General features: G+C 50.3%; 9 protein-coding genes across 9 annotated transcripts; 6 read left to right on the forward strand and 3 right to left on the reverse strand.

The window, feature by feature from the left end:
* Nucleotides 1–48: 48 nt before the first annotated feature.
* Nucleotides 49–1386, forward strand: N7481_009486 (uncharacterized protein; the record flags this gene model as incomplete). Its single annotated transcript, XM_057268705.1, has 3 exons — nucleotides 49–121; nucleotides 198–458; nucleotides 524–1386. The coding sequence occupies 3 exons, from the start codon at nucleotides 49–51 to the stop codon at nucleotides 1384–1386; spliced, it is 1197 nt and encodes a 398-aa protein (XP_057119382.1).
* A 136-nt stretch (nucleotides 1387–1522) lies between these two features.
* Nucleotides 1523–1918, reverse strand: N7481_009487 (uncharacterized protein; the record flags this gene model as incomplete). The annotated part of the gene is made up of 3 exons (XM_057268706.1): nucleotides 1523–1580; nucleotides 1648–1845; nucleotides 1896–1918. 3 exons carry the CDS (start codon nucleotides 1916–1918, stop codon nucleotides 1523–1525), a joined length of 279 nt encoding a protein of 92 aa, XP_057119383.1.
* Nucleotides 1919–2232: 314 nt separating this feature from the next.
* Nucleotides 2233–3444, forward strand: N7481_009488 (mitochondrial 54S ribosomal protein mL44; the record flags this gene model as incomplete). The annotated part of the gene is made up of 1 exon (XM_057268707.1): nucleotides 2233–3444. One exon carries the CDS (start codon nucleotides 2233–2235, stop codon nucleotides 3442–3444), a length of 1212 nt encoding a protein of 403 aa, XP_057119384.1.
* Nucleotides 3445–3967: 523 nt separating this feature from the next.
* On the reverse strand, nucleotides 3968–4921 carry N7481_009489 (basic secretory family protein; the record flags this gene model as incomplete). The annotated part of the gene is made up of 1 exon (XM_057268708.1): nucleotides 3968–4921. The coding sequence occupies one exon, from the start codon at nucleotides 4919–4921 to the stop codon at nucleotides 3968–3970; it is 954 nt and encodes a 317-aa protein (XP_057119385.1).
* Nucleotides 4922–6390: 1469 nt separating this feature from the next.
* N7481_009490 (uncharacterized protein) lies at nucleotides 6391–10449 on the forward strand (the record flags this gene model as incomplete). The annotated part of the gene is made up of 6 exons (XM_057268709.1): nucleotides 6391–6846; nucleotides 6904–7022; nucleotides 7081–7283; nucleotides 7343–7698; nucleotides 7761–8834; nucleotides 8941–10449. 6 exons carry the CDS (start codon nucleotides 6391–6393, stop codon nucleotides 10447–10449), a joined length of 3717 nt encoding a protein of 1238 aa, XP_057119386.1.
* Nucleotides 10450–10687: 238 nt separating this feature from the next.
* N7481_009491 (cytochrome P450) lies at nucleotides 10688–12497 on the reverse strand (the record flags this gene model as incomplete). The annotated part of the gene is made up of 4 exons (XM_057268710.1): nucleotides 10688–10780; nucleotides 10855–11446; nucleotides 11503–11732; nucleotides 11814–12497. 4 exons carry the CDS (start codon nucleotides 12495–12497, stop codon nucleotides 10688–10690), a joined length of 1599 nt encoding a protein of 532 aa, XP_057119387.1.
* Nucleotides 12498–14624: 2127 nt separating this feature from the next.
* Nucleotides 14625–18799, forward strand: N7481_009492 (ABC transporter ATP-binding protein; the record flags this gene model as incomplete). The annotated part of the gene is made up of 2 exons (XM_057268711.1): nucleotides 14625–14678; nucleotides 14753–18799. The coding sequence occupies 2 exons, from the start codon at nucleotides 14625–14627 to the stop codon at nucleotides 18797–18799; spliced, it is 4101 nt and encodes a 1366-aa protein (XP_057119388.1).
* Nucleotides 18800–19394: 595 nt separating this feature from the next.
* Nucleotides 19395–21526, forward strand: N7481_009493 (flavin-containing monooxygenase; the record flags this gene model as incomplete). Its single annotated transcript, XM_057268712.1, has 6 exons — nucleotides 19395–19826; nucleotides 19882–20011; nucleotides 20085–20191; nucleotides 20262–20793; nucleotides 20860–21314; nucleotides 21371–21526. 6 exons carry the CDS (start codon nucleotides 19395–19397, stop codon nucleotides 21524–21526), a joined length of 1812 nt encoding a protein of 603 aa, XP_057119389.1.
* Nucleotides 21527–21859: 333 nt separating this feature from the next.
* N7481_009494 (Aldo/keto reductase) lies at nucleotides 21860–22941 on the forward strand (the record flags this gene model as incomplete). Its single annotated transcript, XM_057268713.1, has 2 exons — nucleotides 21860–22037; nucleotides 22091–22941. The coding sequence occupies 2 exons, from the start codon at nucleotides 21860–21862 to the stop codon at nucleotides 22939–22941; spliced, it is 1029 nt and encodes a 342-aa protein (XP_057119390.1).
* Between the last annotated feature and the right edge of the window lie 74 nt (nucleotides 22942–23015).

Below are 23015 nucleotides of genomic sequence, written 5' to 3' on the forward strand. Positions count from 1 at the left end.
TCTTCCCTAGCCATTGGTGCCTTCGAAAAGCATTTTTGCTACTAAGCTATGGCCAGCAATCATGATGTCGCAACCCGGTCAGACCAGGTTGACTTCTGTACTCTAGGAATGTTTATTCTTGGTATGCATCTTTCCATTCTGAGAATCGAAGCCCCGCATCGCCTCATGTCTGTTCCAAATTACTCACAACCTTGCAGATGATATTGATTTCGGCGGCGTAAGACCAGGCGTCAAGAATATTCTTGGAGGAGCCGCATCTTTTGCAGTTGTGGGAGCTCGTTTAGTGGCAGGCTCCGCGCATGGACGTGCTGTTAGCTGGATCGTGGATGTTGGATCCGATTTCCCACCAGAAACCCTAGCTGCCATTCAGTCATGGGGCACAGACTGTGTCATCAGAGAGGATTTTAACAGGCTGACAACAAAGGCCTGGAACGGGTACCATCCGAACGAGAAACGAGGTATGATAGATAGCCACTACGCTGGTTGCCTAGCACGAACCGTACATGATTAACGAAGATTCCAGATTTCGAGTACCTTACTCCTAAGTTAAGGCTGGAGCCTCATATGCTCTCCGATACGCAGGTGTGGTCACGGACTTTCCACATGGTCTGCTCACCCTCGCGATGCATATCAATTGTACACGATATCCTCGAACGACGGGGTGAGCTGCAACGAGCAGGCCTCGCTCCTTCCACTCCACATGCCTTGGATCGTCCCTTTTTCGTCTGGGAGCCAGTGCCTGATCTCTGCACACCAGAAGAGCAAAACAAGTTCTTCGCTGCAAACCGAGTGGTGGATATTGTTAGTCCTAATCACCTTGAGCTGGGAATGATGTTTGAGCAGCCTGGATGGACTACGAATGACGAAGCGAGCCGAAGACTGGTGAAGACTGTCATTGAAGCCGGAATCGGTCCCACTGGCAATGGCTGCCTGGTTATCCGAGCAGGGAAAGATGGGAGTTACGCCTACTCGAGAGACCAGGAAATCTGGCTTCCAGCCTATCATCAACCCGATACTTCAGGTGCTACGCTGGTGATCGATCCCACAGGTGCGGGCAACTCGTTCCTCGGCGCGCTGGCTCAAGGAATGATATCTGCCGGCCGAGAGCCCTTTGGCGTTATCGACTCTATTCTATCGAACTCTAAGGAATGGGAAGACGGCATGGTTCCCTGGGGCGGGCGTCAAGATCTACCTAAAGCTCTTATTTGCGCAACTGTTGCAGCCGGGTTTGTAGTGGAGCAAATTGGCGTGCCGCAGATCTCAGAGTCGAAGGAAGGGAAGGAATTGTGGAATCAGTCTGAATTCACGGAACGAGTCCGCCTGTACACGCAGCGATTATTTAGAACGTTGGAAGAGTCTCCCCAGAGACACCTGTTGACCAATTGATCAATGGTTGATTGAGGAACGCCCCTCTATTGTCGTACAACCGGGAAAGATGAAATGATAGTAAAAACACAGTATGAAGATGTTCCATCACACCAGGAATCCTCCACTAACGGCCACCTGGGACGCGGGGTGTCGCCTATTGCGGGTTCTGGGCGGCCTGTTGCTTCTCATGCTCACGGATCTCTCGGCTCCAGCTAAATTCGAGAGAAATGAGGTCAGTATAGAATTCGCAAGAGGGGCCCCGATTCGGAAATGACTGACTATCGGCTGGGGAAGAATCTGCCGGGTTCGGGCATCTTGTCGCGGTGCTCTCGGTCGGCACTGATGCTGAAGGCGATGGCGGCAATGCCAACGACAAAGGCGCCCATGACGGCAGTGTTGGCCCTCCAGTTGCCTGGCTGGGCGTACCAACCACCAGCGGGGGGACCAGACTTCCTTGGGGTACCTGCGTAGCGAAAACTGTTAGCATCCACCTCCACTATCAAATTCTGCGGAAGGATTGGACTCACGGGATCTTTCCACCTCCACCCATTGTGATTGAGATGTAATTGAAGGAGCTGTGGGAGTGTAAATGAAGGAAGGGCTGGACTGTTCTCGTAAAGCGCGGGCTGAAGCGGCTTCACGAAGTCAGTGCCAAGCCAGCACTAGTGCCGATCGGGATTAGTGTCTGCTCACACGACTCTGCGAATCCCGTGACCGCCGACAGATTAATTTCTGTCTTGAGTTGAGACTCACGCTCCCCGTGAATTGGCCGCCCGACTCCGATCCCATTGCCATTAACACAGCGCGGTCTCTCCTTTTTCTTCTCTTCGAGTTTCTTTTGCGTTTCATTCGACAGTCGCCCAGATGAAGAGGCTGCAGCTCCAACGATGGAGCAGCACTGCTCTTTCGCCGCGGGTTCGGACTAACAATCGACTGCATCAACAACTCTATTCTACCGGATTGCGACTCCAATCCACTGTATCTCCGCTTCAACCCGAGTCTACTATCTCAGAGAATGTAGAAGATGCGAGCTTCCAAAACCCGGATGCGATGCGCCACATTCGACGTGCTCACAAGCGCAAGACACAATTGCAATATCCCTCTCCCCCGGTCGAAGCCGCCACCCAGTCCGCCAAACTCGCTGCCCTCCATGCTCGACTTTACCTCCCTTCCCGACTACCTCTCCAAACCCTTGCGCGGACATTGGTTGATGCCTCAGCTGACTCCAATGCCGATTTCAACAACGAATCGCTGGCTACCCTCGGCCACGACCTCCTTGCCAACTACACATCCGAGCACCTCATTTGCACCTACCCCCGTCTGCCATTGAGCGTAACATTTGCCGCCATGTATGCTTATGTTGGTCCCAAAACACTCACCGCGATTTCCAAGGAATGGGGTATCGACAATGCTACAGTGCCCGGTGGTGAAGTAGACCCCGGTTTCCTGCAGTTCCAAAGAGTCGCTCCCGGAACTGCCGTGGAGGACATCTCACAGCTCAAGTCCGCACGCCCCTATGCCGATCAAAAGAAGTGGAGGATGACTGTATCCTCGAAAATCTTCTACGACGACGAGTTTGGTGACGCGATCAAGGGGTCCGTGGCTTTGGGTCAAGGTGTTACAGACGAGACTGCTAGGGCCACCTTCGTCCGTGCTGTCCTCGGTGCCATCTACCTGCACGCCGGTCGCCCTGCTGCCAAGCGATTCTTCGAGCAACACATTCTCTCCCGACACCTTAACATCTCCGAACTGTTCAACTTCTCTCAACCCGCCCGTGACCTGGCCCGACTTTGTGCTCGTGAGAACTTCGAGGCACCCGTCGCCAAGATCGTCAGCGAGACCGGTCGCAAGAGCAGATCCCCTGTCTTCGTGGTCGGTATCTTCTCCGGCCAAGATAAGCTGGGCGAGGGCTCTGGTGCCAGCCTGATGGAGGCACGTGAGCGTGCAGCTCTCTCTGCCCTGAAGGGATGGTACCTGTACACCCCGATCAACCCACGTGTCCCTAGCTCCATGGAGGAGGAGGGAGCTGCGCCATGGAAGCCCACCCATATTGACTTGGGTGAGGTAATTGTCTAATAAAAGCGGGCGATAAAAGCTACTCCCGACCGAAGATGGGTGAAGCACATCTTCTTTCATGTCCTTTTGATTGTCCCACTTTTGCTATCTTTTCTGGTGTGCTATGGTTTCGCATGGGAAACGGGTCAGAGAGGAAATGGTCATTTCCTCTGTCCTTTGCATGACTGGATACTGTACAGTATAGGAATTCAGGTTCCTTCGATTCATCTGGTGTCTTCTTTTCCTGGATTTCTTCTTCTTTTTCCCCTATCTATTTTTGTCTCGTCGCATTTTCTCCTGTCTTATTCGGCCACGCCCCTCTCCTGGTCCAAATGAGGGTTGATCGATGCCACTGGCCTCGACACTGGTATATAGAGGTGCCCTCCTATTAACACATGTACTACAACAATGAAAATCTTTCTAGATCTTAACCTGATCTATTTCCTGTAGCCGTTGCCGATTGCGTTTGACGCCTATGTACTAATCTGATCATTCCTGATTGATAAAATTGGAATTTCCTCTTCCCAGTGACTTCACGAGACTCTTATTTTCCACCATCACCGTCAAGAAATTGGCCATACTTCCCCCACAGCTCAGCAACCTCCATCCCAAAAAGTCCCCTCCAGAATCCAATTTCACCGGCCAACGACTTCTCCTTATCCTCTCCGACATACCCTACTCTTAACAGCCGGTCATTCAACATACCAATCGCCCCCTCGCCCACCCAGACATCCTCAATCCAGGCCAAGAAGTACGCAGTGTGCTGGTATCCAGCATCCCATTTAGATGCCCGCTCTGAAGCGGACTGGGGCTTCTTCCAGTGCGGGGGATCCAGGTGTGCCTTCAACCGGACAAAGTCCGCAATGCCTTCAATCAGACCTCCTGGTGGATGAGGAATCTTTGTTTCGGGCTCATCGTCAGTCTTGGGTGGTGCCGTATGCTGATAACAATGCACAAGCTCATGGGTGAGCACACCGGTTAATTCTCGAACCGGATCTGCGAGGGTAGTACAATGTTTGATGTACGGTAGGGAGAGGTGGATTTCCTTATGGTCATTGTCGAGCTCGGTGCCAGTTGTGTACGCGACACCGCTGAAATCACGGAGGAAGAGGGTGACAGAGCGCGTGGGTGGTACGGAAGGGTTAAATGAAGGCCAAATTCTCTTGTTGCTTCTTTCTATGTCTTCGGATTTTGTCGCCGGCGATGTGTAGAGGTATCTGATGATGTTGTCGAGGGCCGTGTCTAGCTTCGAGTTGACATCGGGAACGAGAGTGAAGAACGAGACGGATGATGGGTGACGAAGTTCTTCGGCGTGGAGACGTAGCTTCGGTTTCGTAGCATTTCCTTTCAGGCTTTGTTTGTCTTTCCGATGCTCGTGCTCTGCCTTCTGCTGTACTCGTATGCTAAGGTTTGCATCGGGCCCCGCGTGATGTTTGGGAACTGCAGATGCAGATGCAGCTGCGGGGGCGGGTGGGGTTGTCGTGGTGAGTTCTGTCATTGCTGGGTGACTCTTAGAACTTCGAGTAGGAGTAGGAGTAGCGGAGAAGACGATAAGCCAAGATTGAGTGTCAATGATCCTCGAGTAGCTGAAGGTGTTGAAACAATGATCGACAAGACGATTGAGAAGGTGGGGAGCTGGTGCCGCTCCACTTTGGCCACGACCCCATCAGTTCGTCGAGGTATCTACTCACCATAGGTAATCTACGGTGTAAATGTAGCTCTAGCTTATCCATTGCGTAGAATATGACTATTCTCGCAATCATCGGTGGGCTGCAAGCACTTATCATGCCAATTTTTCCCACCTGGGCAAGTCACGGTCGTTTATATATTTTTTCAAAAGCCTGAGGTAACGGTAGTTCTACTATTACCTATTACCACTGCTTCCTGTAAAATTTTTAGTACTCTAAGTTTGCCAGGTGGTTTTGATCTGAACCTTGGAACCCTGGAGGTAAGAAATATCTTACAAGACCTACTTCTTTTCTCATCGGGTTTGAGTATTTCCAATGTATCTGGGTCACATGACATGCTATGGATAATACTACTATAGACTCGAGTCTTTGAATAGGCAACTTCCCCTAGATAAATGATAGTAGAAAGGTCATATTAGTACCTGGCTCCGATTTCTAAAGTATATTTAATGGTAGGTACTAACTACTACATAATACTTTGCAATTGTGTAACTGGTAACTGATGTAGTGACTCCGACTCCTCACACTCCACGGTTGCCCTTTGCGACCGTGATACCAACAGGTAAACAAACCAACGCGGGGGAATTGGGCCACACTTCTGTACCCAACCACGATTGATGAAAACAAACCATACATTGCTAAACAGAACAGTAAAAAATCTATTGCCTAATATAAACTAGTACTTCTACTTTTTGACCAGGATCACCCCTTCATCTCGCCTTGGTCAAATCTTTGTCGCATCAGTGGAGACCACTCGCGCTTATCCGCGCTTATCGCCCCTTGCTCTCCGACTTTCCCTCACCTTCGTCAACACATCCCACCATCCACGGTTCGCGCCCGCTCTCTCGTCAATAACATTGCCTTGGTAGGTGCCATTCCATTCCCTTCAGAAGATCTGTGTAGCTGTGGCCACTTCGGCTGTTTCTGTTCTCAACTCCAAAGACAGTTGCCTGCCAGTGTCTTCCCATGTTTGCTTGCGCCGTGGCCACATCCTGACCGTCGCGATCCCCGATCGTGGATCAGAAATCTCCTGCTGATCTATCGCTGTCAACAATCAGCCCTGCCAATATATCGCTACCAGAGGCTAATATCTCGCAACAGACAACGGCGAAATCCCGACCTGATCCCTCTCGCTCAGTTCCCAGTGTCCGCATCACAACTGTTTTTGCCTCTCATAATCCCCCGACTGCTACCCGGCTCCATTGATTTCGCCGTCGCAGATACTGCCTCTTATGTTTTGTCTTTAACATAGGCAAATATTCTCTCATCCGCGCCCAAAATGGAGGCAAAGGCGGCAGAACTTCTGGCGGTCTTCAAGAACCCCAACGTCTCTATTGACTCCCGAGTCGCCCACCTGACCGCCATCAAATCCGATATCAAGCAAAAGAACGTCCCCGAGAGCGCAATTGTGACCATCTTTGATACCCTACGACTTGCTATCAATTCTCAACATTACTCAGTGGCGAGCGCCGGCTTTTCCACCTTGGGCCATTTCTTGAAGCGTCTTTCAATCCAAGACCAGCAACAATGGATTCTCAGCCAAGCGTCCAACTTCTATCCCATCTTGTTGGAGCGGCTGGGTGATCACAAGGAACGCGTGCGGGCCCAGTCCGCATCCATCTTCACCGAACTTTGGTTACACGCAAACAACGAAGCCGAGTATTATGTGTTGCAGTGTGCTCTAGTGGGTAAGAACCCAAGGGCCAAAGAAACGAGTATGCTCTGGTTATCATCTGTACGTTTATAGGCTTCTCCATATCCAAAACACTACTCTAATCCTGACACCTCCCAGATGACGAAGAACCACGGTTTGTTAATCCGACAGTACGTGCCCCCACTGGTTGCGTGCTTAGAAGATGCCGACAGTTCTGTTCGAGATACGGCCAGATCGGTTGTGGTGGAGTTGTTTCGGTATGCAAATTCTTCCATATGATCGACGGGGCTTGGTGAGACTAACCGCATCGCTTAGAAATGGTTCTGCGAGGGCCAAGTCAGACCTACAAAAACAGATTGTGGCTCGTGGGGTGAGGAAGTCCATCGCGAACGCCATCTTGTCAAGCATTGGTCTTGGCTCTGGAGAGTTGGAAAGCTCAAATAGACCTGTCTCCCGCGTCGAGCGGCCGATATCAGTCATGTCGTCCCGCTCACATACTGTCGAATTATACGATGATGGTCAGTTTACTATCACAAGCCATGTATGATTCCTAGCAGCTAATATGAAAGTATCACAGAACATGAATCGCGAACCCGATTGGCCCCATCAAGAGGCCACCAAGATCGCTCGACACCTGGGCCCCCGGAAGCCCCAAGTCGACCCAAGACCCCAGCTGAGACACCCCATACCCAGAAGTCCCTTTCGGAGGAGGATGGCGTTGAGCCCTTGCTAGTTTCTTCGTCTCGAGACGTTGAAGATACCGTACGGGATATGGCCTATTGGTTTGAAGGTAAAGAATCCGAGGATAATTGGATAAAACGTGAAAAAAGCGTTATCCTTCTCCGAAGACTCACTCGTGGTAACGCGCCCCATGAATTCCTACAGTCTTTCCTCCAGGGCATAAAATCCCTTTTGGATGGAATTTTCAAAGTTGTACATTCCTGAGAACTACTCTTTGCAGTGCTGGCTGTCTCCTGATCCAAGATATCGCGCAGATCTGTGGCCCAAAAATCGACGGCATGGTCGAAATAATGATGCAGAACTTGATGAAGCTGTGCGGATCTCTGAAGAAGATTGCAGCACAGAATGGATGTGCTACAGTCGACGCTGTCATTGGAAATGTGACATTCAACATACGTATTCTACAACACGTTCACTGGGCTTCACAAGATAAGAATGTGCAGCTGCGCCTTTCAGCCCCTGGATGGCTGCGAACCTTGATTTATCGACAATCTCACCATAAAAGCACGGTTGAACATGGTGGCGGCTTGGACCTCATCGACAAGTCTCTCAGGAAGGGCCTTGCTGACGCCAACCCCGGTGTGAGAGAGGCAGTACGAAGCACCTTTTGGACTTTCTTCGGCGTATGGCCCGACAGAGCAAACCTGATTTTGTCTGATCTCGACACCAAGTCGCGCAACCTGTTGGAGAAGGACCCGTCGAATCCTAACACGGGCCAGACGGCGCCCGCCTCTGCTAGCAAGAGTGCCAGCGGCCCCGCGGCTGCTCGTTCTGCATTGAAAGAGGCCATTGCCGCTAAGAGGAAGGCTGCCAACATGAATTCCCGCCCCGAGTCTGCCCAGCCAACTTTCAATGATACCAAGGCGCCAGAGCCCTCCAGGTCGACAGCAAGAACGGTTCCTACCGGTGCCCCTCTTTCGTCCTTGTCCTCCGCCCCCATGCGCCCTGCGATGAAACCACGACGAGCTGAAATAAGTCGTCCGGCAACTGCAGATCCGTATGCGTCTCGGCCAAGCTCTAGAGCAGCCCAATCGTCTAGCAAGACGCCTGTTAGCTCTCCAAGATCAGTGAGATCCAAAGCCACCACACCCTCATCCAAAACAATATCTGCTCCCCGTCTCCGGCCTCACGAGGCAGGCCAAACCGGAACAACTAGAGGCAAACCTAAGAAGCTCGATCTTTCCAAATCCAAGTCCCACGGGGACCTCGCAGCTGCGAGTCATGCGCGTAGCAATTCTGAAGATAGTGTCGCAAATCAGAATGCTCTCCACAGCTCACAGGCCGATCTACTGCGTGCCTCGCAAGAACCAGATCAGCCAGCAAATGTTGTACTGGAGAGCCCCCCCCCTTTCAGCATCCCAACCACCCTTCCGCAGTCACCGACCGCCTGGACCTAGTCAACAAGCAGCCCCAGAGCCTGTTGAAGAACCGCAGTCTCTTTCTCTGGAAGAGCCCGTTACTGTGCCTTCGCCGAGCACCCCCAGACTGGACCCCACTGTGCCACACCATTCCGATGTGGAAGCCGAACCGGAATCTCCTCCCAAGATCCAGCCTGACGAAATGGTCATATATGAAGACCCTGACACCCCTGTTGCCGTTGAAGCCGACACCCCTGAGATGGCGCCTGTTGAGCATTTCACGCCACAGAAGTCCCCAGCAAGATCTCCGACGAGGTCTCCTGTGAGAACACCACGCCATGCTCATCACGAGCAGGCTCCGGCCGAGGATATCGTAGCACAGACCCCGGCTGACCTGGCGACGCCGACTAAGAATTCCTCTATTGAACTGAGTCCCCAACAGGGTTCAGCCAAGGATACTGTGGCCAATGAACCCCACTTTCAATCGCCAATTCGGAGAACACCCCTTCGAGGTAGTCCTTCACCTTCAAGGAATCGCTTTCAATCTACATCTCCCGAAAAAGGGATGGGGATAAGCCCTGCTTCAGCACAGGAACCATCAAGGGAACCCATGACAGAGGAAAACCTCACCAACGAGAATGCCACGCCCCAAAACAAAGTTCCCGACTATTCAATAGTACCTTCGTCTGCCGTCAAGCCCGGGGCCCTGGAAGAGGTATCTCCTAATGAGTCAGCAACGAGAAGCGTCGAGCCAAGGCAAAGATCCTTTGAATCTTTGGCCCATTCAACGGGAGAGGAGACGTTACGTCGCAGTCGAAAGTGGGCTGAAAGACATCGAAGCCCAAGTCCTCGATCGAAGGACCCCGCCAATGCGAGAGAGATGCTTCCCAAGGCCCTCAAGCGCATCGGTACAAAGACTATGGATATTTCCGGCTACCGAAAACTGCAAGGGCTTTTCCAATATCATGGCGAAGAGCTCATCTCTCAAGATAAGGATTACTATGAAGTACTTGGGGCCCTTCTGCATGAACTCGAATCTGCGCCAATGAACCGCAAGGACCACGACGTGAAAACTCAGATTCTTGCTACGATCCGCTCTATGCTCATCCGAACCAGCGAGATGTTCCACCAGTATGACATTCCTGCGATGGCCTCCCTCATTCGGGCTCGCCAGCATTACGAATCCAACTCGCACTTTGTCACTTGCCTAGAGGAAGTTGCAGAGCAGTTAGTCACCTTGGTCCCGACTTCGGTCTCTATCAAAGGTGTTCTACAGGGACTGGACCTGGGTGAGGATGTTAACAGCGAGGGAGCTTACCGATCAATCATCTTGGGGCTGTCCACCATGCATCAAGCCCTCGCCCAAGGAAGTGAGGAAATCTCCGACGAAGTCCTCGCCAGTATCGGAGATGTGGTTAGCCAAGAGCTCAACCACTCCCGACCAGGTGTGCGCAAGCAAGCCACTGAGCTGTGTACCCTTCTGAACCTTAAATTCGGACTTGACCGCGTTCAGAAGCTCACTCAGCCGGCAGGGGAGGGATCACTCAACCTGCTCACCTATTTCATGGCCCGCCGGTCTCAGTGAAACCAAACGGGTAGCTTGATATTTTCGGCCCTGATATTGTAAATAGCCTTTTGACCTTCTCCATTTTTTTTTTAATTCTGCTGTACTGTTTTCGAATGTCATTCTGTATCTACAATAGGTCGGTCCTCTCATGTTGAGGGAACCGTACATAATGAAAAGCTTTCATACGTTGCCTCGTGGTTTTGCGTAGGGTTTTGGTGTGCAGCCTGAGGGGCAGCCTTTCGCGATTGACCGAATATTACCTCTTCTGAATCGTCACTTCCACACCCTTCGTGTAGGTAAAAAATGCATTTTTCAGCGACCACCTCTTGTCTGGATTTTGAAGCTCAAACTATGGTCCCGAGGGGGGGTCAGGCCATCAGCATATTTGATCAACGAGAAAATGGGGTTCACCAAATAACATACTTTGAATCTAATAAGCAGTTCAGGAATGACCTTGTACATCTCCAGATACGAGATATTTTTCCCGAGGCAAACTCTAGACCCGCCTCCGAACTGAAAAAAATGAGAATTAGTATCGACGAAAGAAGCTGCAGCCAGTTGAGTTACCCCAGAACTTACAGCAAACAGTGTTCGCTCCATCTCCTTTTTCTTTTCTTCATTTACTTCAATCCATCGCCCCGGTCTCCAGAGAGCGGCATCTGCACCAAAAATATCCTCACTTCTATGCACCACCCAAGCATTCACCCCAAGGACTGTCCCTGATTCGAAATGTCTTCCAGATATCTCCATACCCTGTGGTGGAGAGACCCGTTCCAGAGGAATTCCAATAGCTGGTGTCATTCTCAAGGCTTCCTTGATACACGAGTCAAGGAAGGGAAGCCTATGCGCAGTAGCCCAGGGAATCGGCGACGAAAGATTAGCGCCGTCTAGCTCAGCAAGTAGAGCTTTCATTGACTCGGGATTCTTCATGAGGTGGTAGAGCACTGATGTTAGGGTGATTGCAGTGGAATCGGAACCGGCCTGGACATTCTGTTGACACCAAGATAAAACCCAACTTCAAGACTTTGTATCAGCAAAGTCATGATAAAGAGAGTATGTGGAGGTCCTCACAAGTCAGGAATATTCGGACGGCCATCTTGAATGTCAAGAAACCGAGATAAAAAGTCAGGCCCATGACCTTTGATTTCAGGGTGATCGTGACGCGCTATCTTGCGCTCTTCTATTCTATCAAGGGCGAATTTAAGAACCGGAGATACCTTTCTCTTTGAAAAAATACCTGATAAATAGGTAATGACAAAATTCTTGTGTAACAATCTGTCAAGCCAAGGCATTTGGCCGACCTGTGCCGGTAGTCAATCTCATTATTGAGTCCTTAATTCATCGCTTTCAGCAGAATATTGAAGATGAGGTTATATACTCACAATAGCAACATACCGAAACCTCTTCTCTATGATTTCCAAAATCCCATCGATATCCTCCTCTCTGTCCAAAAATCCCATCCTTCTCCCAAAGGTAAGCTCCATAATAACATCAGTCGCAAACCAATGAAGCCATGTACCCAAGTCAAATACCCTTCCTTCATTCGCTAACCTCTCCAGCTTATCGAAAAATACAGCCTCAGTACTTTCCACGAGTGGCTCATAAATCTTAAGATTCGTCATGGCATATACCTGAGCAATTGGGCGCTTCATCGCCTCGTGGACTGATTCATCTTGAGTAGAGAATATTGTAGGTACGACTTTCCCATGAGCCACATTGCCCATTACGGGGTAGAAGTCGGACTTTGGGTGACGGGTCCGAGTATTATAGAGAATGGGGATGGCGGTTGGACAGCTGACAGAGACATTATTTGGTCCGAGCCGGACGAAGGGTCCGTAGTGATCGTGGAGCTGGATGTGATGTTCGTGCGCGACTCCGGTGCGGATTAGTAGGAGCCGGTAAAGATTAGTGAATTTGGCGAGGAATGGACCTGGGATTTTGCGGAGATCGTGACGGAAGAGTGGGAAGAAAATGGCATGGTATATCATGTAAAAGATGAGAGGGATGCTGCAGGTAATCAAAAGTTGAAGAGGCTCAAGGCCGGTATATTGGTGAGCTTGATCCATTTGGAATGAATACTGTCTTTTAGATAATTGCTCTCTCCGATCTTCTTTTGTGAAGAATGTCTAGTCCAAAGAGTATCAAAGTTGAAAATATCCAACCCCGCTTCAGCCCATTCTCGATGACCCCACTTTCTTGACAGCTGGGGGCGATGAGAATCCTATCACAAATGCATCGGAAAAAGCCACATCATGGTGCAGTGGGGCTCTTAAAGCTTAGCCAAAAGCCTCCCACCGTGAGACTCGTATATCAGAGCGATAGTTGGAAGGCCAAACCTCTGATCTTTGGAAAATATTTTGGAGTTCTGATGTGGATTTCGACGATATTAATTAACACCGTGACGGCATGGCTGCAAGCAATCGGGCGTACTGTACCGTTGAAGAGTAAGTATTGAACAGGGAACAGGGAACTCGGATGACCTCGATGCTATTGCCTCACAAAGCACACAGCATATAGTATGACGATGCAAATTGAACTGTCTACCCGCACCATCTTAAGTCCTAAAGAAATATAGGCACGGTGATGTTTGTTCTGGCTAGTCGGGGATTCATTTGCCAATTTAACCACTGGCATGAGATATCCCTGGAGCAAGCGAACAAGAGTAAATAATACAAATATACTCGTAGATATGATTCAACTGATAAGCCTAGAGCCCTGCGGAGTGAAAGATCAGCAGAATAATTCGGTCCATCTTGTTAACTATGGATTCATTCGAGAGGCAGTGCAAAACGACCCACACTCGACACCCGCGGACTCCGATAATCGGCAGGTAGATCAAGCGTAATTGTTTCTAGAAAAGTCCCCCAAGTCCACACAGCTACGTCTCAGATCACATATTCTACGAATATTCCTTCCTTAGGAGAACTTGCCCACCAGGGGTAAACGCGGTGAGGGCGGGTCATCCGCAGGGACTCCGTTGGTGGCGACGCGGTTGGGCGATCGCGCCTCGTGATGGTGGAGAAGATGAAGGTGCCTGGAGGTGCTTCCTGGAACATACACAAGCCTGCGAAAATAAGACATTTCAACTTGAAATTAAATCCAGCTAAATAACTTGGTTGGGGGCGGAGTTTATCAATCGATCAGATTAGATTTATTCGATCAGATAAATCCCAGATGGCGTGGACGGTGGTTAGGTTTATCCAAGGTTGAGGTGGCTTGGAGAGGATTTCAGTTTCAAAGTGCTTGGCGAGCGGCATTGGCTAAACTTTCTTTTCTCAACCGGAATTTTTTCATTTTTTCCAAGAAACTTTGAAGGAACGGGCCAGCAAATTTGAAACTGCACTGCCATCTACCCTTACGAGTACTTGAAACCTGGCACCGATCTGCCAGTGAGAGCAGATGGCCATGTTCTCGGACCTCACCCCCTCCCACTAGTAGCCTTCCTCTTTGCGTAAGTTGGAGGATCGATGTGCGTTCCTCAATTATTCACGAGGTTATCTGATGTGCTTGGTGGATCCCCTCAAGACCCTGAACATATGCAGGGCCCACGCCATCCGCCACGGTCATTGGGGTACCACACAATACTCTCGGTAAACTCGTCAAGCGGTTGGCCGAGGCCCTTTTTCCCTTTTCCTTTTCTTGGTCGGCGCATTATGCGGGCACAAAACGACTAAGATTGAAGAGGTGCGTGTGTCACTGAGAATAGTAATCGATCATCGTGAGTGGAGTGCCAGTTGATTTCTCTTTTCTCCGCTTGGTCCTTTCCCCTGGGATCATCCTCACAATCCTCTTGATGGGAAACGCCGCCCCGCCGGATCTTTCTGGGTTGTATCCATCTTGCTCCACTTTATCATGTCCCCCTCCAAAATTTGTACAGATGGCGTCAGGGTCTGAGGAGTCTGTGCCGATGCCGTTCGGTGCAGCTTTGCAGTGATTTTTTTTTTTCGGGGCTTCTTGGCTTCTTGGCCTCTTTCTCGCTGTTCCTTCTTAATGTCGAGACAGCCGACATTTTTTTTCCTATCCACCACAGTTCTTGCATGAAATGAACCCTGTGAACTGTACAGAAAGAATTTGGGTGTAACGAGCTGGTACTAGCAACCCGTTTCGGTTCTGCGCCAGTATCCCCGCATCCTAGTTGGAGGGGGTGTTACTAGTCATTTGACACTAAGCCCAGAACTTTCCTTAACGCCATTATGAGCAGTCCAGAAGGAGAAAACTACACAAAAGAAGGCGGCGGGGACAAGTCGGTATGTTTTCCCCCTCTTGGTCAGAAACCAGACGTCTTTGTATGCGAGAATAGGATAGCTGATGAATTCCGTAGGTTAGATATTTGAAAAAATGCGTGCCAACGAAACAAGGTATTGGCAAATTCTTCGCTTATACTCGCCTTCTATTCTCGCTGGACTACACCAAGACCGATGTCCTCCTCATTCTTGCCGGCTTCTTCTTTTCCATTGCTGCCGGAGTTCCCTTTCCACTATTGGGAATTGTCTTCGGCGAATTGATCAATGATCTCAACACGGCCACTTGCTCGCCATACGAGAACGTCGATGCCAATGTAGCAGATGGTGTACAGAAGAAGGTATTATACGTGATTTACATCACAATTGCCAACTTCTGCTTCATTTATATCCATTGCAGTTGCTGGAGCTACATCAGCGAGCGTATCGCAAGGAGATTTCGTCGCCGCTATTTCGAAAGCATCATCAGACAAGAAACGGGCTATATCGAGGGGCTTCCGGCAGGGGACGTCATATCCCGGCTGGTCAGCGATATCGAGGTGGTACAATCAGGAACTTCGGAGAAGGTGGGACTTGTTGTTTCCACAATCTCGTACTTCGTCACATCATACATCGTGGCCTTCATCAAAGTTCCCCAGATTGCTGGAATGTTGGTCTCCGTTGTGCCGTGCTATTTTCTCATGACATATGTCGGTGGATACTATATCAAAAAGTATGCGGGTCGCATCACAGAGCACGTCAATATTGCCACGTCTATTGCTTCATCCAGCCTGTCACATTTAACCCTTGTGCATGCTTTCAACTCCCACGAGCGACTGGAGAGGCTGTATTCCGATCACCTCGCCGGATCAAGAATGGACGCACTTAAAAAGGCAGGAACGCATGCGGCCCAGCTCGGCGTGCTCTACTTCATTGCCTACAGCTCCAATGCCTTAGCCTTCTGGGAAGGCTCCCGCTTGATTGCGGACTCCGTCGAAGCAGGTGGCTCTGGAACATCTGTCGGTGCAGTTTATACAGTGATATTTGTTCTCATTGATGCATCGTTCATTCTCAGTCAAGTCGCCCCATTTGTTCATGTCTTTGCGGCTGCCGCCGGAGCATCTGATAGGCTTCTGACCGTCATCAACCGCGAGTCACTGATTGACGGAACATCCGATTCTGGTGATAAAGAAGCACCGTTTGATTCAGAGGATATCACTTTCCAGAACATCAAGTTTACCTATCCATCTCGTCCGGAGGTTCCTGTTTTACAGGGTGTCAATTTCGCCATTCCTCCTCGAAAGCACACTGCGATAGTCGGCCCTTCTGGTGGAGGGAAATCAACCATCGTTGCCCTGCTCGAACGTTTCTATGACCCCGCGTCTGGAGAAATTTGCATCGGAACGCAGAACTTTCGTGACCTGAATGTGCGTTATCTGAGAGGAAATATTGGCTTCGTCCAACAAGAACCTTGTTTACTTGACCGGTCAATCCTGGAAAATATCGCATATGGCCTGGTCACCTCCGCCTCGGAACCCCATGCCGCTCTTGCTCCCTTTATTATGAATTCCAGCCTAGCGGCACTGGCAGAACTGATGCGTACTGGCCTATCCGAGAAAAAGGCACTCGAGAACTATGGCCCCGAAGTTGCCGAGATTATGAGACTGGTCCGAGAAGCTGCATCTAGCTCAAATGCGCTCACCTTTATCGATGCTCTTCCGCATGGTTTTGCGACCAGCGTAGGAACTTCCGGTAGTCAATTGAGTGGTGGTCAGAAACAGCGTATTGCGCTCGCCCGAGCTCTTGTTCGAGATCCTGCGCTCCTGATCCTTGATGAAGCGACGGCGGCCCTGGATTCGACCAGCGAACGCTTGATCCAGGACGCTTTAGCGAAAGTGGCAGAACGGGTAACTATGGTTTCAATTGCTCATCGTCTATCCACCGCAAAGGACGCACATAAAATTGTGGTTATACAAAAGGGAGTGGTTGTTGAGGAGGGATCTCATGCTGATCTAGTTGCCCATGGTGGCTCCTATGCCGAGATGGTTCGTCTCCAGAACCTTGGAAAGCTCAGCCCTAAAGTATCAGTCAAGTCGGACTTGATCCGTGAAGCGAGAGAAGCAGAAAATCGCGAAAACAACACTGTCGATGCGAAAGAAGCTCTTCTTGAAGCCCGTGGGATCGACATCACGGATGAAACGAAATTTACTGCTGCAGACGAGAAGGGGACTGATAAAATGAGAAATCCGCGAGAGAAAAAGGAGAAAAAGAAGCGGAAACGCTCAGGCTGGTTTACCACAAAATTCACGTTTACCCTGCTTCGCCCTAATCTGCAGTTTGTGCTGCTAGGCCTGGGCATGTCAATTGTCATTGGGGCGAGCTATACGGCGGAAGCTGTCATTTTCGGCCATACAGTCGGTAGCCTAAGCCCCTGCATTGGAGCAGATGGTATTCGACATGGTGGGCACCTCTACGGACTTCTGTTTTTCATCGTGGCACTTGTCGAACTCTCAGCGAACGTGATAGGCGGTTGTGCCTTTGGCTGGGCGGCTGATAAAGTCCTATATCGTATTCGCGTTTTGTCTCTGCGATCTCTCCTGGGCCAGACCATTCCATGGCATGGAATGGAAGACCGCACCCCAGGAACTCTCATGACCTTTATTACGGGGGATGCAACTTCGCTGGGGAATATCACAGGAACGACCATCGGTTTGCTGCTAGCCACAGCCGTAAACCTGGTTGCTGGCCTCGTTGTTTCGTTTATCTTCGCGTGGAAGATTGCCATTGTTCTTGTCCCAACTATTCCGGTCCTGCTGCTAGCTGGCATGATGAAGCTCCGAACACAGGCCAACTTTTCCGAGCGGCACCGGAAGGCGTTTGCACGGGCGACTGCAGTTACAGTGGAGGCCGTCGACAACATTCGAGCCGTATCGGCATTCTCGCTAGAGAAGCAGTCCTATGCTGTGTATGAGCGGGCCATGGAGGCTCCTTACCGGGAGACTCTCCGTTCTATCGCCTTCGGGAACGTTTTTCTCGCCCTAGCCTTCAGCATTAGCAATCTTGTTTATGCGTTGGCATATTGGTGGGGTACGAAACAGATCACGGCTGGTGCCTATACCCAGGTGCAATTTTTCATCGTGCTACCTGCCCTCCTATTCAGTACTCAGTCTTGTGGACAAATGTTTGCCCTCGCCCCAGATATCTCAAAGGCGGGGTTAGCTGCCTCAAACATCGCCGAGTTGCTCACCACTCGGTCAGCTGACGAGGAATTGATGTCTGAAATTTCGGCAAAGTCCATGGCTAACGATGTCTATCTTTTGGATGAAAAGATCCCTGACCCGGAAGCAGCACACGACGAAGAGCGAGCCCCAAGTACACCAGGTGCCCCTCCCGCAATGACTGGCATTGGTGCCGAACTGCAAAATGTGCACTTTGAGTACCCGTCACGACCAGGACAGCCAGTACTTCGTGGTCTGAGCCTCAGAATAAAAGCTGGCCAATTCTGTGCGTTGGTTGGTCCGAGTGGCTCAGGCAAGTCAACAACATTTGCAATGCTAGAGCGATTCTATCGACCGGAATCGGGCGCTGTAGTCATTGATGGCGTGGATGTCACGCGGCAGCTTGGCACAAGATTTCGCGATGATATCGCTCTAGTTCCGCAAGAAAATGTGCTCTTCGAAGGCACTGTCGCCTTCAACATTGGCCTCGGCGCTCGGCCTGGCCACGAGCCTACCCAAGATGAAATCGAAGAGGCATGCCGCATGGCCAACGTCCATGAAGTTATCGAGGCCTTACCGAAAGGCTATCAAACACAATGCACTCACGACGGAAAACAATTTTCTGGTGGACAGCGGCAACGACTTTCGATTGCTCGCGCTCTGGTCCGTAAGCCACGCATGCTGCTGCTGGATGAGTCCACTAGCGCTTTGGACGTGGAGTCCGAAAAACGAATACAAGATGCATTGGCTACACTCGCCGGGCGTACGACAATAATTGCGATTGCCCACAGGCTGAATACTATTCATCGAGCAGATTGTATCTATCTTATTGAAGAAGGTCGCTGTGTTGAGCAGGGGACTCATGATGAACTGGTTCATTGCAGTGAGACGTACAGGACGAGCGTGATTCACCAATCTCTGGAAACCTGATGTCGGTCGCCCATTTAATGAAGATAGAAGATCTATTTCTAAATTAGAGAATGCATATCAATTTTTGCAATATCCCCATGATAAGCGAGCCTTTGCTGAGCGCGAGGCCGCACGCTTCTCAATAGCACGCGAACAGGCAGTAATTTATCATAATAATAGTCTCATATACGTTCACGTATAAGTCCTGATCTATTACTTCAGCGGCCGGGTTTCCTGAAGAGGTAGAATTGGCGAACCTGGCGCTTGAATATCCCTCTTCGGGGCCTCGGCAAACTTACCCCCCGCAATTCGGTCGGTTTTACTCCGAGCGTCCCCGCCACTCACGCAGAGAACTGCGCGACTGGCCAATTTCACGAGCGTGTTGTAACGTTTGTTTCTCCACGCTGCCCCTCTGTGCTCCAGAATCGGCTAATTTACCCCAAGCAAGAGGATCATGACCGTCGGTACAATAGGAAAATGTGTATTAATGCGGATCCGCTCTGAGGACTGCTGACCATGTGCACATCGCCAAGAATCAACCTATAAAGATGGAGGTTGCACTCTGAATCTGGAGCAATCCGAGGACGAAAAGTTGATACTGAGGATATACACCACAATGGCGACAACTCTGACGGGTGGAAACCCGCACATCATACAGCTGCCCACGACGCCGTTGAATTCGCCCTTGGAGCCCCAGGCCATCGCCCAGCAATGGCTCACAGGCCTGCAAGTTCAACTCGCTCATCCCGAAAGCATCAATATTGCACCGCTCTTTCATGAAGAGTCCTGGTGGCGCGATATGCTCGCCCTTGATTGGGACATGCGAACCGTCCACACGGCTACCGAGATCGAAGCCTTCCTCCGCAAGCGCCAGGGTCCCTCCGTGCTGTCCAATTTCCGACTGCAGAATAAAGGTCAATTCAAGCCGGCCTGGAATAAAGTTGTTGATGGTTTGAGTTGGGTGTCAAGCATGTTCTTCTTCGAGACAGCAGTTGGCTCTGGTTCGGGAATGCTTCGTCTGACGCAGTCGACCGAGGGGCGTTGGAAGGCATATGCAATTTATACTTCGCTGCAGGAATTGAAGGGGGCTGAAGAGCCTCTAGGCAAACGTCGACCGGAAGGAACTACAGAGTCTATGCCTGGGGGGGCTGGAGGGTGGAACTTGGATTGAGAGAAGGCAGAGACAACAGGAGTTCCTGGATGAGGATCCGACTGTTTTAGTGATCGGAGCTGGTAAGTCTTGTTCTGTTAACGTTCCGAACTTGAGTGAATGGTTCGAGAAGTCGCTAATACAACATATCCATAGGCCAAGCTGGTCTGAACATGGGAGCACGTTTGCAAAACCTCGGTCTTTCCTGTCTACTTGTCGATAAACATGAGCGTATTGGCGATAATTGGCGCAAGCGTTATCGTGTGAGTTTCCCTATATGTCCTTTTTTAGTGGTGTGATTGAAAGATGGACTGAGGTTTAACTTTTTACTAGACTTTGGTCACACACGACCCTGCAGAATTCACCCACATGGCCTACCTTCCCTTCCCTCAAAATTGGCCCCAGTTCACCCCGAAAGATAAATTGGGCGATTGGTTCGAAGCCTACGCGAAAATCATGGAATTGAACGTTTGGACGCAAACCTCCGTCGCCTCTGCTGAGTACAACGACTCGAAAGGCGATTGGAACGTCACCGTGACTCGCGGTGATGGATCTCAGCGTGTCTTACACCCTCGTCATGTCGTCTGGTGTACTGGACATTCAGGGGAACCCCGTGTCCCCAAATTCCCTGGCCAAGACAGCTTCCAGGGTACCGTATATCATGGCAGCCAACACCGCGATGCAGCTGAGTTGAATGTCCGCGGGAAGAAGGTGGTGGTCGTGGGAACTGGTAATAGCGGTCATGACATAGCCCAGAACTACCACGAAAATGGTGCAGACGTGACCATGTTGCAGCGCAGTGGTACATATGTCATTACTGCCGAGAAGGGTGTTTTTATGATGCATGAGGGATTGCATGAAGATGGCGGGTAAGTTTCCGAGGAATTCTATTTGCAGGATAAACCCTTTCTCTGACCACTGAAATTTCTAGCCCCCCCAACTGAGCAATGTGACATTGTCTCTGAGAGTCTCCCATTCCCAGTTCAGTTTGCTTTGAGCGTTCATGGGACAAAGCGCTTTGCAGAAGCCGAGAAGGATACTCTAGATGGACTACGCCGTGCGGGCTTCCAACTGGACTTCGGCCCCGATGGAGCTGGTATTGCACGTGCTTACTATACCGCTGGTGGTGGCTACTATATAGATGTGGGATGCAGCCAGCTGATCAGCGACGGTAAGATCAAGGTGAAGCATAGCCCGCGTGGTATCGATGGATTCGGCGCCCATGAGCTGAAACTCGCTGATGGGAGTGCACTCCCCACCGACGTTGTTGTATTGGCCACCGGCTACGATAATATGAGAACCACTGTGCGGAAGGTCCTAGGCGACAAGGTTGCAGATCGTTGCTCTGACGTGTGGGACTTGGACGGGGAAGGAGAACTTCGTGCGGTAAGATAATCTAGCAGCAGCCTATCCTTTCTGCAAAGATGCTAACTTATTCCAAGATGTGGCGTCCAAGTGGTCATCCTGGCTTCTGGTATTTCGGAGGAAATCTAGCTCTTTGCCGGATCTATTCCAAATTCCTGGCCCTTCAGATTAAGGCAGTTGAGACTGGCCTCTCAAATGGCACTCGACACGAGGAGAGAGCGAGCAAAATCTAAATAGACGAAGAATAGAAGGAATGAACAACATACATAAATTTCGAGATTTTCTAATTACTGATCATTGAAATATTTGCCGTATTTTTGACAATCTGCAAAGTTCTTGTGGTTCTCGCATATTTTCCCATAGTCGTCCGGTCGGGGATAAGCGGAGATTGCGGCGGAACACCCTGATTGGTCGGTGATGGGGTGCACCAAAATGTACTCGTCCGCCGCAAACACCGGATTTCGTTAGACATAAATATACGCCATAGATCCTTGATAATAAGTATTTTCAGTCAGATCGAATCCGCTCAAATATTTATATTGTCAATTATTCACTATCGAAGAATCATGAGCGTACTCAAAATTTTGCCTGCACGACCCCTAGGCCGAAATGGTCCATTGGTTCCACGCTTGGGACTGGGCCTGATGGGGTTGAGTGGCCAATATGGATACTCCGCGCCAGAAGCAGAACGACTACACTTCTTGGATGAGGCTTATAAAAGAGGCCAGTGGTTTTGGGATACCGGTTAGTATTTCGCCCAGTTTCGTGAATCCAATTCGGACCCTGATATCCAAAAGCCGACAAGTACGGCGATTCCGAGGACATTATAGGGAAATGGTTCGAAAAGAACCCTGAAAAGCGCGAAGATATTTTTCTGGCTACCAAGTTCGGTATCAAGTATACAGACACAGCACCGGGCTTCACTATTGACTCGAGTCCCGCATATTGCCGCACTTCCATCGAATCCTCTCTCAAACGACTTGGTCTCCCATTCGTGGATCTATACTATGTCCACCGCCTCGACAAAGTCACCCCCATCGAGAAGACAATGGAGGTGATGCTGGCCCTCAAGACCGCGGGTAAGATCAAGAACATCGGATTGAGCGAGTGCAGTGCCGAGTCTCTTCGCCGCGCACACGCAATCCATCCGATTACCTGCGTGCAGATCGAGTATAGCCTATTCTGTACGGAGATTGAATCGCCGCATCGGAAGCTGCTTGAGACAGCTCGGGAGCTCGGGGTCGCGGTTGTTGCCTACAGCCCTCTTGCAAATGGCATCCTCGCAGGAAGCATTCACAAAGTTGCGGAAAGCCCTGGAGATAAGCGAAGAGTTTTACCATGGTTGCAAGAGGGGAACATTGAGAAAAATGTGGCAATAGTCGAGCAGATTGCTGAGGTTGCGAACGCAAAGAATGCGACTTTGCCTCAACTAGCGCTTGCCTGGTTGCTTGCGCAAGGTGATGATATTTTCCCTATCCCCGGATCCTCGAAAATTGATCGACTCGAATCCAATTTGGAAAGTCTCTCTATTTCCTTGTCAAAAGAGGAGGAAACTCACATACGGCAATTAGCGCAAGGTGTTGCCGGAGGCCGATTTCAGAATCTGACTGGATATGCATTTGGAGACACACCGGCCCTTGAGGAATAGACATTAATGGAGATCGTTCATGGGTTTTCATGATGTATCCAATAGATTAGATTCCTTTGCCTGTTTTCATTCCT

Source organism: Penicillium waksmanii (genome assembly GCF_028829765.1).
Source record: "Penicillium waksmanii strain IBT 27052 chromosome Unknown utg000008l:1.0-5622682.0:1.0-5626561.0, whole genome shotgun sequence".
NCBI lineage: Eukaryota > Fungi > Ascomycota > Eurotiomycetes > Eurotiales > Aspergillaceae > Penicillium > Penicillium waksmanii.